Raw genomic sequence first — 16,836 nt, forward strand, 5'->3', positions numbered from 1 at the left:
TAAAGCCTCTTCTAAGTTCAATGGCCAGGTAACAGCGAGAATAAACAATAAAAACAGTGTCGGGAGTGAAGGGGTTAACCCACATCCCTGTAACCTCGTGTATGCCGTGTATTTCTCCGAGTTAAATACAACCTTTTGATGTCAGCAGGGGTAATATGAAAAGTTTGTATTGCACAGCCAGTGATGAAAATATCTAAAAGCATTACTGCAGGAGATTTGCCAGGCGGTGAACTCACATACAGTATATTCATACAATACATACACTACATACCAGATTTATTCATCTTATGAAGGCTGTAGTGAGGATGTTCAAAAAATGCGACATGCAACATCGAGAGCTCGAAAGATTATTCTAGGTTCAATAAAATCGGTCATGAAATAGCATGAGGAGAGTTTATTATTATTATTATTATTATTATCATTATTATTACTAATTATCATCATCATTATTACCATTATTATAAATTATTATTATTATTATTATTATTATTGAGATTTTTAATATTTTTATTATCATCATCATTATTATTATTTTGATGTTGTTTCTTAGTTGTGGTTCTTCTTGTAGCTGTTGTAGTTATTGTAGTTGTTAAAGTTGTTGATGTTGCTTTTTTTTTTTTTTGCAGCCCCAGGATAATCTGAAATGTGGACCCAGTGGACTGCAGGCTGAAGTTGTCCCTCCTCAAGTCCACCATTCTCTTTTTGGGGGGACAGGGAGGTAGATGAAGGACATTTACGAAACCAGGCAGTTGAGCCGCCCGGTTATATCAATGCCACCACATGAAGGCAGCCCTCTCCAGCACCAGATGAAAACATTGTATGAGCTGTAAATATCCCCACATGACCTGCGTAAGGTAATCCATTCTCTCAAAAACAAAATAATCGAAAACCTTCCACGACGATGACGTCAGTTTTGTATTATTTGGCAGTTTTCTAATGATGGGGTTAATTAAAAGGGTTAAATGAGGGTGTGTGTAATTCCTCACAGCTTAAAAAAGTCTAATAGAATCTGTTGGGAGTAGTCAGAATAAAGTACATAAAGAAGTTATTGGAGTATTTGTTTTTATGTGTCCGATCTCAACATAGATATCCTAGTTCTTTTACCAACGCCGTACAAGCTTCACTACTCTGGTGCTAACACCCTCCGTCCATACTGAATACTTGCTGCGATATCTCTCATTCAGGACTGATGTGATAGGTTTTTTAAAATGAAAGTTCGGTGGGTTTTGTGTCCAGTTTCAGTTTGTTTTCAAGAAGTTTTTATCGATCTAACATAACCTGGCATCGATCATGCGGCTTTACAGACACCAGCCAACTCTTCCTACCACTCAACTACTTATCCCCAGACTACAGTAAACAGACTCACTGCAATGAGAAGTTACAGTGTTATTATTTACTAAACTGCTTTAGGGAATATTAACACAAACGTTTTAAGATTTGTACCCATATTTGAAAAGGTGTTTACTGGGAAGATAAAACAGCTTCGACCTGACTTGCACTCTCTCCAGGTACGACGAGAGAGAAATATACAGTACAGTATGTGTGTGAATATACAGCAGCGAGACTAGGGAAGCGGCAGGAGCGGGTATTTCTCTCTCTCTCTCTCTCTCTCTCTCTCTCTCTCTCTCTCTCTCTCTCTCTCTCTCTCTCTCTCTCTCTCCACTTTCTGTCTTGTACCTCGCATCTCTTTCATACATTCCCATTATCGTTTCCCTCCTCTTCCTCTATTCGTTGTTCCCTACATTACCCTCATTTTTCTTCTCTTCGTTTTACTGCTTTCTCGTTTCCCTCTCCAGTTCCTGCCTTGTTCCTTCATTTCAGTTACCTTCTTTATTTTCTCTCTCTCCTTTATGCATTCACTGTTCCTTTAAATTCCCTCATTTTCCCCTGTTTATGTACAATTTCTTGAATTACGGAGGGGTACTTCACAGGTGGGGCAAAGGGAACCTGTGTTACGTACACACAACCACACCCACATCCACAACCACACCCACATCCAAACCCACACGAGAGAGAGAGAGAGAGAGAGAGAGAGAGAGAGAGAGAGAGAGGGGGGGGGGGAACAAAGAGGCGGAGGGGGCCGAATCATATCATAAAAAATACAATACAGCACCGCACAGAATGCAGGACACCCCAGTGTACTGTCCCTCTGCCCAAGACAATACACGCTTACTGGGGGCAAGTGTACAGGACGCTGCTGGGCCATTCTGTGCTGCATACACGGCCAAACAAAAGCTACATAACGCCGGGTGCAAACTTTAAATGCCTTCATTGCTTAAAGTTAGGGAGGAAGGGAGGAAGCTGGTGAGAGAGAGAGAGAGAGAGAGAGAGAGAGAGAGAGAGAGAGAGACTGCACCATACCGCTTGTCATAAACAATTAAAGTTTGGTTTGTGGATCAGAACTGTTTTCCCTACTGCGGCAGATTTCTTACCGCCCCTGTCAACACCAAGACAGTCTTCTCAACAACACCAGTAAAGTGCGCTCTGTGAGCACGTGACATGCGAACGAGCGTTTGTACATACACCTATCATCATAATTTCATCTTGGTGTAAACTTTCAACATTACTGGTGAGACAGCTCAACAATTAACAGATGAATAATTTGAGCTAAAATAATTCTCTCTCTCTCTCTCTCTCTCTCTCTCTCTCTCTCTCACACACACACACACACACACACACACACACACACACGGACGGACGCGTGATGAAAATCATACTGCCATCAAGCAGTTTGTTTGGAAATGTGGTGGTCATGTTACGTTGGCCTGTTCTCAAAAATAAAATAATGGTCAAACCCTTGGCTGGCCGTCTACCTTTTCATCAACTTTGTTTCAAATTGAATCAATGCTGCAGGGGAATACTTGCACACCACTTGTAAACCTGGTCATTTCATCACAGAGGAAGTTTCCAAATCAGTCAGTGATAGAGTTCCGTAGTAAAAAATGTGTTAGCATCTACGAAGCCACTGGACTGAAAGAGGTCGACGAAATGCCATGTATAAGTAATAATCTTGTATGGATGCACCTAACAGTCTAACAGTTCAACCAACCAGGAAACCATCCACTCACATGTTGTTGTTTCCCAGAACCTTAGGATGACCTTAGTTACAAGTGCTTAAAAATTCGTCCATCCATCCGGGTGGCCATCAAGCTACCTGTTGCTTTTCTTGCCCCATGTATAAATGGTAGTACTGTAACAATGCACCGAAATTGCATCCAATCACCCATCCATCCAGCTACAACTCATCTAATGTTGCTTTCTAAGGTCCTAAAGAGGGCCATCACACATAGCTATGAAAATAGCACTCTATCCATCCATTCACCCAGTTAGCCATTCACTTACCTGCTGTTGCTTTTCAATGTGATAAAGAAGACCAACACATATAGCAATAAAATAACACCCTACCCAAGCACGCATCCAGGTAACCATCCACTCACCTGCTGCTGCTTTCCAGGGTCCTAAGGAAGGCCAGGGCATCATGGGCCGACTCGACACGCCTCACCACCCGAATCTCGAAGGACGCTTGGGCTGGTCGGAGGGACTGGTAAATCTTCTGGAGTCGTAGGAGGCCTGGATGAGAGAAAAAAGAAAGAGAGTTGAGTCAGCAAGTTCTGAAGCCGGGATAAAGAGAAGGTACAGTTGGCAGGCAACATACGAAGCTGGTACAGCACCAGTGTGTAGCAGAGGTATACTTGACAACCCTGGCAATCACATTTTTTGGCGGCACTGACATGGATGAATGGAGGTGTTAAATGTTAGATGAAATGACCAAGTGACTATGGTGCATGAACGTCGGAAACTGTAGGTAGACCTTCACTTCACACAGACACTGTCCCAGGTTCATGTGCTGCCAACTGTGCACACAGTCTGAAGTCACATGTCACAGAAGAGGATAATGCTCTGGTGGGAATAAGTTCCAGAGATAGGAATTACACACACACACACACACACACACACACACACACACACACGCGCGCACGCACGCGCGAGCGAGCGCGCACGCACACACACACACACACACACACACACACACACACACACACACACACACACACACTCGTCTCAAAATATAACGTGGGATCTTGCTTGGTGAGTCGCGGGTGTATTCCGAGCACCAAACAACACTTATAAAACTGTACTCTGATATTAAAACCGAATTTTCTCCTCCATTCAAGTCTCTCTTAACCCTATTCGGTGCACCCCGTATCATTTTTGATACGCCCTAACTAATTTTTGCCAATAAACTCTAGTTTGTAAGCAATGCATGGTCTCACGATTATTTTCTTGTTAAATTACTGGAAACACAACAAAATAGTGATTCTGAGCGAAAAAACTGGGTTGAAACGAGCGTTTTCTCTAAAATTAACGATTTTTCCCCATGGAGAGCGCTAAACAAAAAGAAAACGCTCGAAGATGAGTGAAATATCTGGGACCTTAGCCTACGCAAGCCTAACGGGCATCAACACAGCTTCCAGACGTACGATACGTTTCCTATTTTCATTAAAACTACTTTATTTTCTATGTATTATTCATTGTTCATACTTTATGACTCCTCATACCTAGTGAAATAGTTATTTCATTCACTAATTTTATTATCTATGTATTATTCATTGTTTTTTCTCTATGACTCCTCATACCCAATGAAATGGTTGTTCGTACACATACACACAGATACACACATGTGCATTGTATTGTGCACACATACACACACGTGCATTGTAATGTGCACACACACACACATACACACACGTGCATTGTAATGTGCACACACACACACACACACACACACACACAAACCTCGCGGCTCTCGTGTAGGCGTGCTGGACGACGGTTAGTTAGGCATTAATTAGGGGACGGGGTGGATGTGCCGACGGACGTAGTCATTGCTTTTATTTTCGACTATGTTGACGACCCAGTCGAAGATTACTTGGAAGAGGTAGTTGGCGATGATGATGATGATGACCTTGCCTTGGATAGAGTAGCTGAGGGCGACGATGTAGATGATGATCAGAATGTTGACAAAATGAAGAAGAGTGGATACCACTCAGAAACAGAAAGCCACTGGTGAAAAATAGATTAATCAGTTCTTTGGACCAGTGCTTGAACAAACATAATTATGACGAATTTGTCCTGCCACACGAGCTCAGGGAATATACCTGCATTTTAGAGAAACCCCAGAGAAAATTAGATATCGGTAAGTCAATAATATGGACCAATCATACAGAAGGTAGGCCTGTTGAGAAGGTATTGCCTAGTGAAGGATGTTTTGTTAGGAGAGGCAAGGTCAGCTAATACAGAAATAATGGCATGGGAGTTGTTTATAACATCTAATATGATTGATGGTATTGTAACCCATGCTAACACAAGGCATAATTACCGAAATTTCTAATACTGACTGCTGAAATACCAACACACGTCAAGATGACTGATGCCATAGAATTGAAAAGCTTTTTTGGCCTGCTCTATCCAAGAGGTTTGTTGGGACAAAATAAATATTGCTATAATCGTCTCTTCATGGAAGGGTTTGGTCACCCAATATTTGAAGCCGTCATGTCAGTAAAACGATTTGGTTTCTTACATGCCGACATAACTTTTAACAACATTGATACCAGACACCAGAGATGGGTACACGATCAACATTGATGCCAGACACCAGAGATGGGTACACGATCAACATTGATACCAGACACCAGAGATGGGTACACGATCAACATCGATACCAGACACCAGAGATGGGTACACGATCAACATTGATACCAGACACCAGAGATGGGTACACGATCGGTTTGCAGCAATCAGGGAGCTTTTTGAACAGTTCAGTAATTGTTGTTGCTCAGTGTTAGAGCCAGGTGACTTCTTGACCACTGATGAAACGTTGTATGGGTGCAGAACACAAATAGGGTTCAGACTACAATAAGAGCAAACCCGTACTCTATGGCCTCCAATATAAATCTATTAATGCTGTTAGATATCCATTTACCTTTAGGACAGCTGTATATTCAGGTAAACCTGGAGAGCCAGGACCACACTACATACGCGGTACAGTCCCAACAGTGAAAGCTCTGGTAAGTCAGTTACAAGACTCAGTCGACCTTAGAGGTAGGATTATTAGCCTGGATAGATTGTACACCAGTATAGAGTTGCTGGAGTGGCTTCAAACACAAGGTATCTCAGCCTTAGGTACTATAGATTTTACTAGGAAAGGCATACCACCAGAGATAGTCACAGAAAGGGAAGATATGTCATACCAAGTTTACTGGAAGAAACACGGGGAGGAAATGACACTGAATCCTATGTAACACCCACCAAAAGCAAAGGTAAGAAAGATGTGTTACTTCTGAGCACAGTTTCCCCTATATTAGGCATTACCAAGGATGATGATTTGAAAAAATATATATATATATATATATATATATATATATTTAAATTGTATGATTTCACTAAAGGAGGCACTGACATTATGGATCAGAGAATAAGTTTTCATACAGTACACACTAAATCTAGAAGATGGACAGTGAATGCCCTTGGCTACATTGTCAACACTGCCAGAGTAAATTCACAGACAATTTATTCGTTATATAATAATCAGGACCCAAGAAAAATTGCTTCAATCTCCTATGGCTGGCAGTTAGTGAAGGCATTGTGTAATCTGCAAATTGAAAGAAGAAAAGTTCAGGCTTGTGGTCTGACCAGGAATACAATAGCTAAGATGAATCTGATGCTCGGACAGGGAGATGTAGAGGAGGCCGTCCCAGAAGTAACACATGAGAATAGGTCAGGCAAGCAGCACAAGTGTCATTCATGCCTGGAGTCTCTTTATGGTCCAGGATACACTCAGAATCGCCCCAAAGCAAAATCGTCCACGAAGCAATGTCAAGTATGTCACAAGCACACCTGTGATCAGAATTGAAATAAAGTATGTATGAAATGCTATAGTAACATGCCCAATCAGTGAAAGTCTTGTTTTGGAAATTAAGAATGAATATGCATGTCTGTGAATATAGATTATGACTGAGTTTACGTTATATACGGATTATATTTTTGTTTAAAAATTTCCTTATATGATAGATGTAAACAGAGATACGGAAGGTGAGGATCTTGCAGCATAAGAATCCTCCGGCTTACTTATATTAGTTGTAAGTGTAGAGTAAAAAGGATGTTCGAGTGCGTAGGATCAAATACCGCCGGAAAATACATAGGAGCATAGGCATGGATAGCCCCAAGTTAACGGTTACTACTCTTTCGACCTGTGACGGGCTGTGGGTCACTGAGGGCCCTGTTAGTTAATTGGCACCCGGGATCTTTTTAACTTACCAGGGGTCGATGCAACAGGGGGTGGATCAGCTGAAATGAAGCATGGTCTCGCAGTGTAGAGAAGGACATGGGGCCTGATTGACTGCTGTCTCCCTTGAAAGCGCCAGGCAAGGCTCTGGACCTAACCCCTCATATCCACACTGTGCCTGTGCATTACCCAGGGAACAGCTTGTTCTCCGGTTACAAGAGATATAGGGTTTAACCAGGAAGCTACAGGCTGCTCTAAGCGATTCAGTAATCCAAAGACTGGCACGTTTCCTGGTTAACAGTCTACTCGTAAGAATTTAATGGTGATCCCGCATGTACGAAGCTTTGGCTGGCAGCTGCATTTTCTCGTGGTGACTACTAACAGAGGATCAAGGGACTGACTTCTGGAGAGACTGACTGGCTGACCGACAAAGGTCTCAGTGATAGGCTAGTGATTGACCAGTGGGAAATTACTAATAAACTGACATCAGAAGGACAGTCTACTGACTAATTTGTCGGTATTTTGGGATTGACTGCCCCACTGAATAACCATTGATTTATACTGTATACTGATGATGTTTTGGGTATAACTATTCATAATTGAATATTTGTTATTGCATTGCTCTGAATACTCCTTGGGGCGTAGCATGAGCAGACAGAGCTACCGTGCCCTTTGAATAATTGGTTATAACTAAATATTTCTCTGTGCCCTTCAATTTTAATTTGCAGTACTCAGATTTAGAAATACCTATATAATATATTGGTGACAACAGATTCAGCCTTCTCAAGGACCTCCTTCAGCTGTAAGGAGTGAGAAGCAGGTAGACCTTTATTATACAACAGAGGGGCGGGCAGAATAGGAGGTAGGTAAGGCACAAGGCTGTTGATGTGGAATTTTGCATTTATTATGCAATATGTATGCCTTTTCAAGCATTTATCTCCCGTACATCTACCGCCTTCTGCCTTATCTACCTCCTGTACTCCCCGGCCCTTTCTCACTCGCCATCCATTTGTATGATAAAGGTCTACCTGTTTTCTCACTCCTTAGTTATACGTGAAGTGGGTCCATGAGAAGGTCGAGTCTGTTTTGTTCTCACGAATAGATTATATTTCACACACCAACACAATCCTCACAAACCACCACAGACCTCACACACGAGCACAGTCCTCACACACCACTACAGTCCTCACACACCACCACAGTCCTCACTCACCAACCCAGTCCTCACACACCAACGCAATCGTCACACACCAACACAGTCCTCACACACCACCAGTCCTCACCCCACCACTGACCTCATTCATCAACACAATCCTCACACACCACCACAGTCCTCACACACCAACACAGTCCTCACGCACCAACTCAGTCCTCACCCCACACGTGTAAAATTAATAAGAATAATCTTTTACTTCTATAAATTCATTATTATATAGTTGTAATGACATTTGAAAAATAAATAACTACTTTCTAAAGGGAGGAGGTTGGGGAAAGTGGTTGGTGGGATACATGGCGAGTTGGGTCCTCGTCCCGTATCCATGTTACACACTTTTTGAGTGTGGCTGAAACTCGCGTAGCTCAATATTATATTCAGTCATTAGAAAGAAATATATGGTAGTATTCTCATCATCATCATTATGAACTTTCCATTTTTAGTCCACAGCAGGACTGGACTCTTCACTTAGGGAGGTTTTAGTCAGGAAGCCCTAACCCACGGCCCTGCACAGTTGTTGACTTTATACACGGGTTTTATTCGCTCCTGTGTAGAGCACAGCTGTCATGTGTGGGGAGGCTTCCCACACAGTTCTTCTCAACAGGATGGAGTCGGAGACTTTTCGTCTCATTAACTTTCCTCTTACTGGCTCCCTTCAACCTCTGTCTCTTCGCGGCACTGTTGCATCAGTCTCTTTTCTATCGCCACTTCAGTGGTCACTGCTCCTCTGAACTGTCTGCTTGCATCCCTCCACCACCACAGCAGGCACGCAGCACCCGTCTTAGCAACAAACTCAGCCCTTTTCTGTCCAACTCTTTAATGCAAGAGTTAACCGTTGCTCCAGTCATTCATGTATGCAACAGGTCAACTCTGGAATTGTCTCCATCTCTGTTTTTTTTTACTGCCTACGGTCTCCAGTCTTTCATACACAGTGTGTCCAGGCATCTCGAAATGAACTGATCTTGAATTTGGCTCTGCTGTCGTTTTTTTCTTGGAGGGAGCAATTTGCAGGTCCTGCCCTTTGGTTCCTTCTTTCTTGCATAAAAAAAAATACTCGCATGTATAACCAGGTATTATTTATATGCTTACATTATTAGATTTCCTTGACTAATAGCTACCTCTCCATCAACTAGTCTACCTAGTAGTAAATCCACTGAAAGTGGGTTTAGGAGTTATGAAGGTGAGGAAGAAAGAGAGAGTATTAGCGGTGGCGAGTGAGAGAGAGAGATGGTGGTGAGAAAAAAGCGGTGGTAGTGAGACGGAGAGTATGGTAGAAGGGAATATAGTGGTGAGTGTGAGGGTGATGGAGGGAGGGAAGGTGGTGGTGAGGAAGATGGGAGGTGGTGAGTGTGAGGGAGGAAGGGTGGTGATGATGATGAGGACGATGTGTAAGCTATCAACTTCCATGTTATGGACGGTGTGTGTGTGAGAGACAACAGTAAACGGTTTATTGATACTGCAGCCCTCAGACTGAAAATATAGCCTACGGCTTTGATATATGGCAAACATGATAAGCGTTGGTGAATGGTAAAATATTTTATCATTTGATATTTACATTAATTTTAAATTTGATAATAGTTAAACGTGTGTATGTGTGTGTGTGTGTGTGTGTGTGTGTGTTTCAGTGCGCGCGGGTGCGGTACGATATGTTTGGCAGCGCTTGCCTTGCAACGGCGCCGACGTGTCCGAATGCGTTCCTTTCACTTCGTCAAACCAATAATATTACTCAAGATTCTTTTCTCGATACTAGGGTCGTAAGTGTGGGAAATCGCCAAGGGTTGCACCGAATAGGGTTAAGCCAGAAAAAGTCGTCTGGAGACAGCAAAACTTTAATATGATGTCACCATACTGAAGAGATATTTTAGGACTAAACGTAACTCCTCTAAAAAAGTCTCTCCCGTGTGGGAAAAGGAAGCGACTAACTTTAAAACGTGTAAAGCTGAGGAGGAGCTGCTGAGGATAATGGTGAAAATTCCCAGGAACTCAGTTGCTTAAGTGCATCGTTGTGGCGGGTATGATAAGTGAGGAAGTCGTAACAGCAATAATACGTCTAGTGATAAAAAGTTGTGAGGGCAGCTGTAATGTTCAGTCACAAGAGCTGACGCAGTTTCAGGAGCCATAATAACAAGGAAGCATATGCAGCAGTAAAGCCGCAAGTGGTGCTAAAGACGAGGCACAGTCAACATACACACCAACAACACAATAAAAGTTTAAAAGAGGGTGAGTCACACACTTTTAAAAACTCCCGTACATCTTTAAGATTTAGTTCTTCAACACATCATCATCACAACGAAATATAGGCATAGGTGAAATATTAATACTCCACTTTCTTACACCTTCAAGTTACAGAAAAATAGAAGTCTTTAAGTTGTGAACAAATAAGTACGGCCAGCACAACAACACTCTGCTACGGGTATGAATTGGTGTGTTGTGTCTGTGAGTGTGTGAATATGCGTATCTATCTATCTACCGTATCTATCTGTATAGACATCACTTTAGTTAACTCCACTCTGAATAAAATCTCTGGGGATTACAAAACTAAAGACGTCATTATCTTCCAATTAAATATACATACTGGTGATTGCAAAAATAAATAATGCCACCCCTTCACTTATCTCTCCTCTGAAACAAAAAAATATTGGTTGTAACAGGAAAAAAAATATCATCATCGTTCTTGAGAGGCGAAACTCAAAGCTAGTAAGCTGTCTCCAGTCTCTCAGCTCGTATGTTTTGCTACTTACGAGATTGGGACGAGATGATGTGAAAAAAGGAGGGGCCAGGAAGGAAGGAGGAAGATATGAGAACTGGGAAGACACACATGGATACAGAACTCACTCTCTCTCTCTCTCCCTCTCTCTCTCTCTCTCTCTCTCTCTCTCTCTCTCTCAAATGATCACTATCGCCCTTTCCTCCGCTAGCAACTTGTGTCTAGCAAGAGAGCAAGTTTCTACTGGAGAAATGAGAAATAAAAAAGATGGACAATCCCCTTCTGTCGTCACAAAGGCAACAAACCAGAGAGGAGAGAATGAAATGGAAGGAGACAGGGCGAAGAAAGAAGATGGGGGAAATAAAAGGAGGAGGAGGATTGTACGAGGAATTGGGATGGACAGAGCGAGAAAAGACGGGGTTTTTAAATAAGAGTGAAAGTGAAAGTAATGAGAAAATGGAGGAGAGGAGATATTGCAAGGAAGGAAACCAGGGAGGGAGGGAAGGAAAGCGGAAAACATGGGTTACTGAAGGAATAGGAAAGTGTGGGAAGGGAGGTGATGAGGTAGTAGGTTAGAAGGAAAGAAGGATTGAAGGAAAGAAGGATTATCTAAGGCTGCTGAAAGAGGGGGAAGAAAAAGAGAAAGGAAAGAGAGGTGGTGAAAAAGATGGAAGAGGGGCACAAAGGAAGCGTGACACCAGAAATGGAGGGAGGGAAGATGGGAGAGGTTGATACAAAGGAAGACAAGTTTACTGTTAAGGAAAGGAAGGAAGAAGAAAGGAAGAGAAAGAAACAGTAAAATGAGTGAGAAAAAAAAAAAACAGATGGAGGGAGAGACGGAGGGAAGGAAGGAAGGAGTGAGGAAGGTCTGGAGGTGAGAAAAGGTGATAATAAAAGCGAAAAGGGCAGCATGAAAAAAGAAAGTTGTGACAAATGACAGGGACGACAAAGGTGAATAGAAGTGATATAAAAAATGATAAGATTTAGCAATGGAAACGAGAAAAGGAAGTAAAAAATAAGAGATGATGACAAGGAAGCCAGAAAGTAACGCCGTATTTAACAGAGGAAGTGTATGATGCAAAAGGAAAGAGAAAAAGGAAAAGAACATACGATAAGAAAAAGAAAAACATGGATATACTAGATAAAACAGCGAGCAATGAAAGTGTGTGTGTGTGTGTGTGTGTGTGTGTGTGTGTGTGTGTGTGTGTGTGTGTGTGTGTACAAGGCTAATAATCTCGCTCATTGTTGGGACAACTGTAGTTTTTTGTTCTATTCAACACAAAACACGTTTTTATTTTCTCCTCAGCTAAGAGTGAATCTAAGGAGCCTGAGTGTTAATACCATCAGTATTAACCCCCTTAAGTCAGTTCAAGGCTAGTGATCAGTTCTAACACCATACGATTTTACTGAACTGAGAGAGTCCTAAGAGTGTCAGAGTGAAAGTGCCACAGATCTTTGACAGAGGGAGCAGCCCGTACGAGTAAGCTCCCTAACAGATCCTATGACACAACCTGGCCAGAGGGGGACTAAGAGGCTTGGGACAAAATGTGACTTTCTATGGAACACTTTTCACTCATCCGCTTTCCTCTCTCCTCTCTTTGTCACTGGCCGTCTCACTATCCTTCTTGTCCTTCCTTCCTTATCTTTTCCTTCTCCTCCTTCCCCATTCCATCCTCCTCCTCCTCTACGTTTTCTCATCCTCTCTCCATTTTTTCCTTCCTTTCTCTCTCCACCTCCACTTTCACCTCCACTATCCACCTCCACCACCACTACCACCCCCTCCTTCTCCTCCCCCTTCTCTATCTCTCTTCCTCCTCCTCCTCCTCCCCCTTCTCTCTCTTCCTCCTCCTCCTCCTCCTCCTCCTCCAACTTTTCGTTCTCCCTGTCTTTTCTCTCATACTCCATTCATCATCTCTGTCTCCTTTCACCTTTTCCTTTCCCTCTTTCTACTCTCCCACTTCCTCTTTCCTCCTCTCACACCTTCTCTACTCCTCCCCTTCTATTTCCCCTCACCCTTGCTACTCATCAGTTACTCCCCCCCCCCCCGTCTAGGCAGACTTTCCTCTTTCCATTGCCTATTCTCTCCCCCTCCATTCCCTGCCTTTTCCCCACAGTCCCTCTCTACCTCCACCTCCTCCTTCCCCTTCTCTGCTAGCTCCTTCCCCCGCATCCATTTCCATTTCTCTGTCCGAAACCGTTTCCTGTTTCATCCACCTCCCTCTCTAACACAACTTCCCACTCCAACTCCACCTCCCACTCCAACTGAACCTCCCATTACAAATCCACCTCCCACTCCAACTGAACCTCCCATTACAAATCCACCTCCCACTCCAACTCCATGTCCCACTCCAACTCCATGTCCCACTCCAACTCCATGTCCCACTCCAACTCCATGTCCCACTCCAACTTCACCTCCCACTCCAACTTCACCTCCCACTCCAACTTCACCTCCCACTCCAACTTCACCTCCCACTCCAACTTCACCTCCCACTCCAACTTCACCTCCCACTCCAACTTCACCTCCCACTCCAACTTCACCTTCCACTCCCACTTCACCTTCCACTCCCACTTCACCTTCCACTCCCACTTCACCTTCCACTCCCACTTCACCTTCCACTCCCACTCCCACTCCCACTCCACCTCCACCTCCACCTCCACCTCCACCTCCACCTTCAACTCCACCTTCAACTCCACCTTCAACTCCACCTTCAACTCCAACTCCACCTTCAACTCCAACTCCACCTTCAACTCCAACTCCACCTTCAACTCCAACTCCACCTTCAACTCCAACTCCACCTTCAACTCCAACTCCACCTTCAACTCCAACTCCACCTTCAACTCCAACTCCACCTTCAACTCCAACTCCACCTTCAACTCCAACTCCACCTTCAACTCCCTCTCAAACTCCACCTCCCTCTCAAACTCCCTCTCCCTCTCTACCTTCACCTCCACCTTTCTAATTATTCTTCTTACCTCCATCCACTCGCATCCTCCACTCTGCCCTCCACCTCCTCCGTCCCCCCTTCCTCCTCCTCCACTTCTGCCCCCCTCTCTACCCCAACCTCCTTCTCCTCTTGCTATTATCTCCCCTTTTTCTCCATCTCTCCTCTCTCTTCTCCCTCCTTTCCCCTCACCCTCCCTCTTCCCCTCCCTCCATCCGCTTTACTCACTGGCATCAGCTTCCTCTCCTCCTCTCTTTCTCCCCTCACCTCATCGGCTCCTCCTTCCCATCTCTCTCCCGACTTCATCTTTCCATCCCCTCCCTCTCTCCTTCATCTTCTTTACTGGTATTAATATTTCCTCTCTCTCTCTCTCTCTCTATCTATCTATCTCTCTCTCTCTCCTCATCCAACTCAGTCACCTCCCTATCCCTCTCTCCCATCTCTACCCACATCCCCTCCCTCTCTCACTCCCCATACTCCCCCACCCCCACCCCATAATCAATCTCCCCATCCCAGACTTAATTCCTCTCCTCCCCACTTAATGATTCTCCCTTTGATGTTTCAGCCATTTGGGATTTCACTCTTTTTCAGTCACTTCCTTTTTTTTCCTCACCTTTTTTTCAGTCACTTCCTTTTTTTCACTGTCACTTCCTTTTCGCATTATCTGATATACTGTAATTATTAATCAATCTTCTCATCTCTCTTCTTAATTACAATAGTCTGTCTCCAGTGAAGTTTTCTTTGTTACTTTCAATGCCTCCTTGACTTTCCTCTATCGTTGCATCTTATATATATATATATATATATATATATATATATATATATATATATATATATATATATATACACTATACCTCTTTCAGTACCATTTTTTTTTTTTTGCCATTATCGTTACCTAGTCACACTAACGATCTCAATAATTCATTTTCACTTTTCATATTTGGTGTCATTCTCTGGTGGCTAATCACTCCTTTTCCACCCATTTTCTCACTTTACTTCCTGATTATTTCTTCCTCGTTTTCCTCTAAGCCTATGTATTTATTCACCATTTCAGCTTATCACTCCTTTCCCACTCACTCATCTCGCCTGACTTCCCCTTTATTTCTTCCTCATTTTCCTCCGTATTTATTAACCATTCTAGGTGATCACTCCTTCCCCACTCACTTTTCTCACCTAACTCCCCCATTATTTTTTCCTCATTTTCCTCTACACTTGAGTATTTGATCCCAGTTACCATGTTCCGAGAGGTAATAAGTTTTTCCATTTATTCAATCTGTCGTGCGAGGAACACTACCTTGAAAAATGTAGGCTGTGATTTACTCTGCTCATTATAATTATTCTGCTCATTACATTTATTCTACTCATTACATTTCACCATCCACATGTAAGTTACTGATGCAAACTACTGGAAATAATGAAACGATATGAATAAGAGAAAATTATGTGTTATATACATAATAAATAAATAAATGAATCGCTAAAATAAAGCTGCTACGAAGCCTCCAATGCCATTTAGAATACTTCCCTACAATTAAACCAGACTCGTATTGTGAACAGCTAAACAGACAACCAAGCAACTCTACTATACTATTTTTACTTTAACTGGGCCTAAAATTGTCATCTCTCTATCTTGAATACTCGGTAGAAACATTAGATGAACACTAGAACTTGATGCCAGTCACCATGCAATGCCACGGAGAGGGAGCTGGGTCGTAGCTTTGTATTTCTCAGCCGCTGAGCTACGTGAAGTAAGCTGCAAAAGGGTGAAAATCTGCAGCAAGTTAGCGCAAAAGGTTAGAGTTTATTTCGGAGGCCTATTTAGTGCGTTAATTATCTTGTATATGTTATTTATGGATTTAAGGTTAATGTTACAGAGATATCAAAACAGAGAAGAGAACAGTAGAGTGTAATAAGGAAATAAAGTAAGTCAAAGTGGTAGGGAATTTCTACTATGTGGGTCAGCTTAATCTCATGCCATATGCAATTTATTCTCTCTCTCTCTCTCTCTCTCTCTCTCTCTCTCTCTCTCTCCTTTAGCTTCCTCCTCTTTCATCAGAATTAGATAATCATTCTTTTCTTGAGAGAGAGAGAGAGAGAGAGAGAGAGAGAGAGACCAGTTACAAGACACACTGCGGAGGGATGGAAGAATTAATGAGAAAGGGAAACGCGCCAGGTGATGCTAACCAGAATGAGAGGACGAAGAAGAAGAGTAAGAGGGAGAAAGAAGGAGGAGGAGGAGGAGGAGGAAAGGGAAAGGGAATAACCACACGACATATTTGAAGAGAGAGTGAAGAGGGAAAAAAAAAAAAAAAAAAAAAAAAAAAAAAAAAGAGGAGGATGAGGACAAGAAGATACAAGAGGAAAAGGGTGAAGAAAACTATAACCAATATGAAGGGAGAAAAGGTGCCAAGAAAAGTAGACTGGATGAGAGGAAGAGAAAGTGAGAGAAAAAGTGGAGAATACAGAAAGAGGGGAATAACAAATAGTACACTGAAGTAGTAAGGAAATTCGTACATCAGAAGTGAATAATACTTTACACTGAAGATCTAACTATAGTGTATGAGGAAAAGAAACAGATGGACGGAAGAGACAAGAAAAATAAAAAAAAAAGAAGAATCCGTCGAAATGGAAAAATAAAGGTGGATAGACAGATAGAAACAGAAAGATAGGATAGACAGAGATTGCCATTCAT

The 16,836-nt window shown here is 42.7% G+C and overlaps 1 protein-coding gene across 1 annotated transcript in view; it reads right to left on the bottom strand.

The window, feature by feature from the left end:
• Positions 1-16,836, bottom strand: part of LOC145413674 (glutamate receptor 1-like) — a 279,310-nt gene that overhangs the window by 128,991 nt on the left and 133,483 nt on the right. Inside the window, exon 4 of the mRNA XM_080283353.1 lies at positions 3,438-3,570. Coding sequence (XP_080139479.1) covers positions 3,438-3,570 — 133 coding nt within the window. The remainder of the gene's footprint in view (positions 1-3,437; positions 3,571-16,836) is intronic.

The sequence above is a fragment of the Coenobita brevimanus genome, chromosome 1 (assembly GCF_032717465.1).
Source record: "Coenobita brevimanus isolate Jiangsu-jjx chromosome 1, ASM3271746v2, whole genome shotgun sequence".
Taxonomy (NCBI): Eukaryota; Metazoa; Arthropoda; class Malacostraca; order Decapoda; family Coenobitidae; genus Coenobita; species Coenobita brevimanus.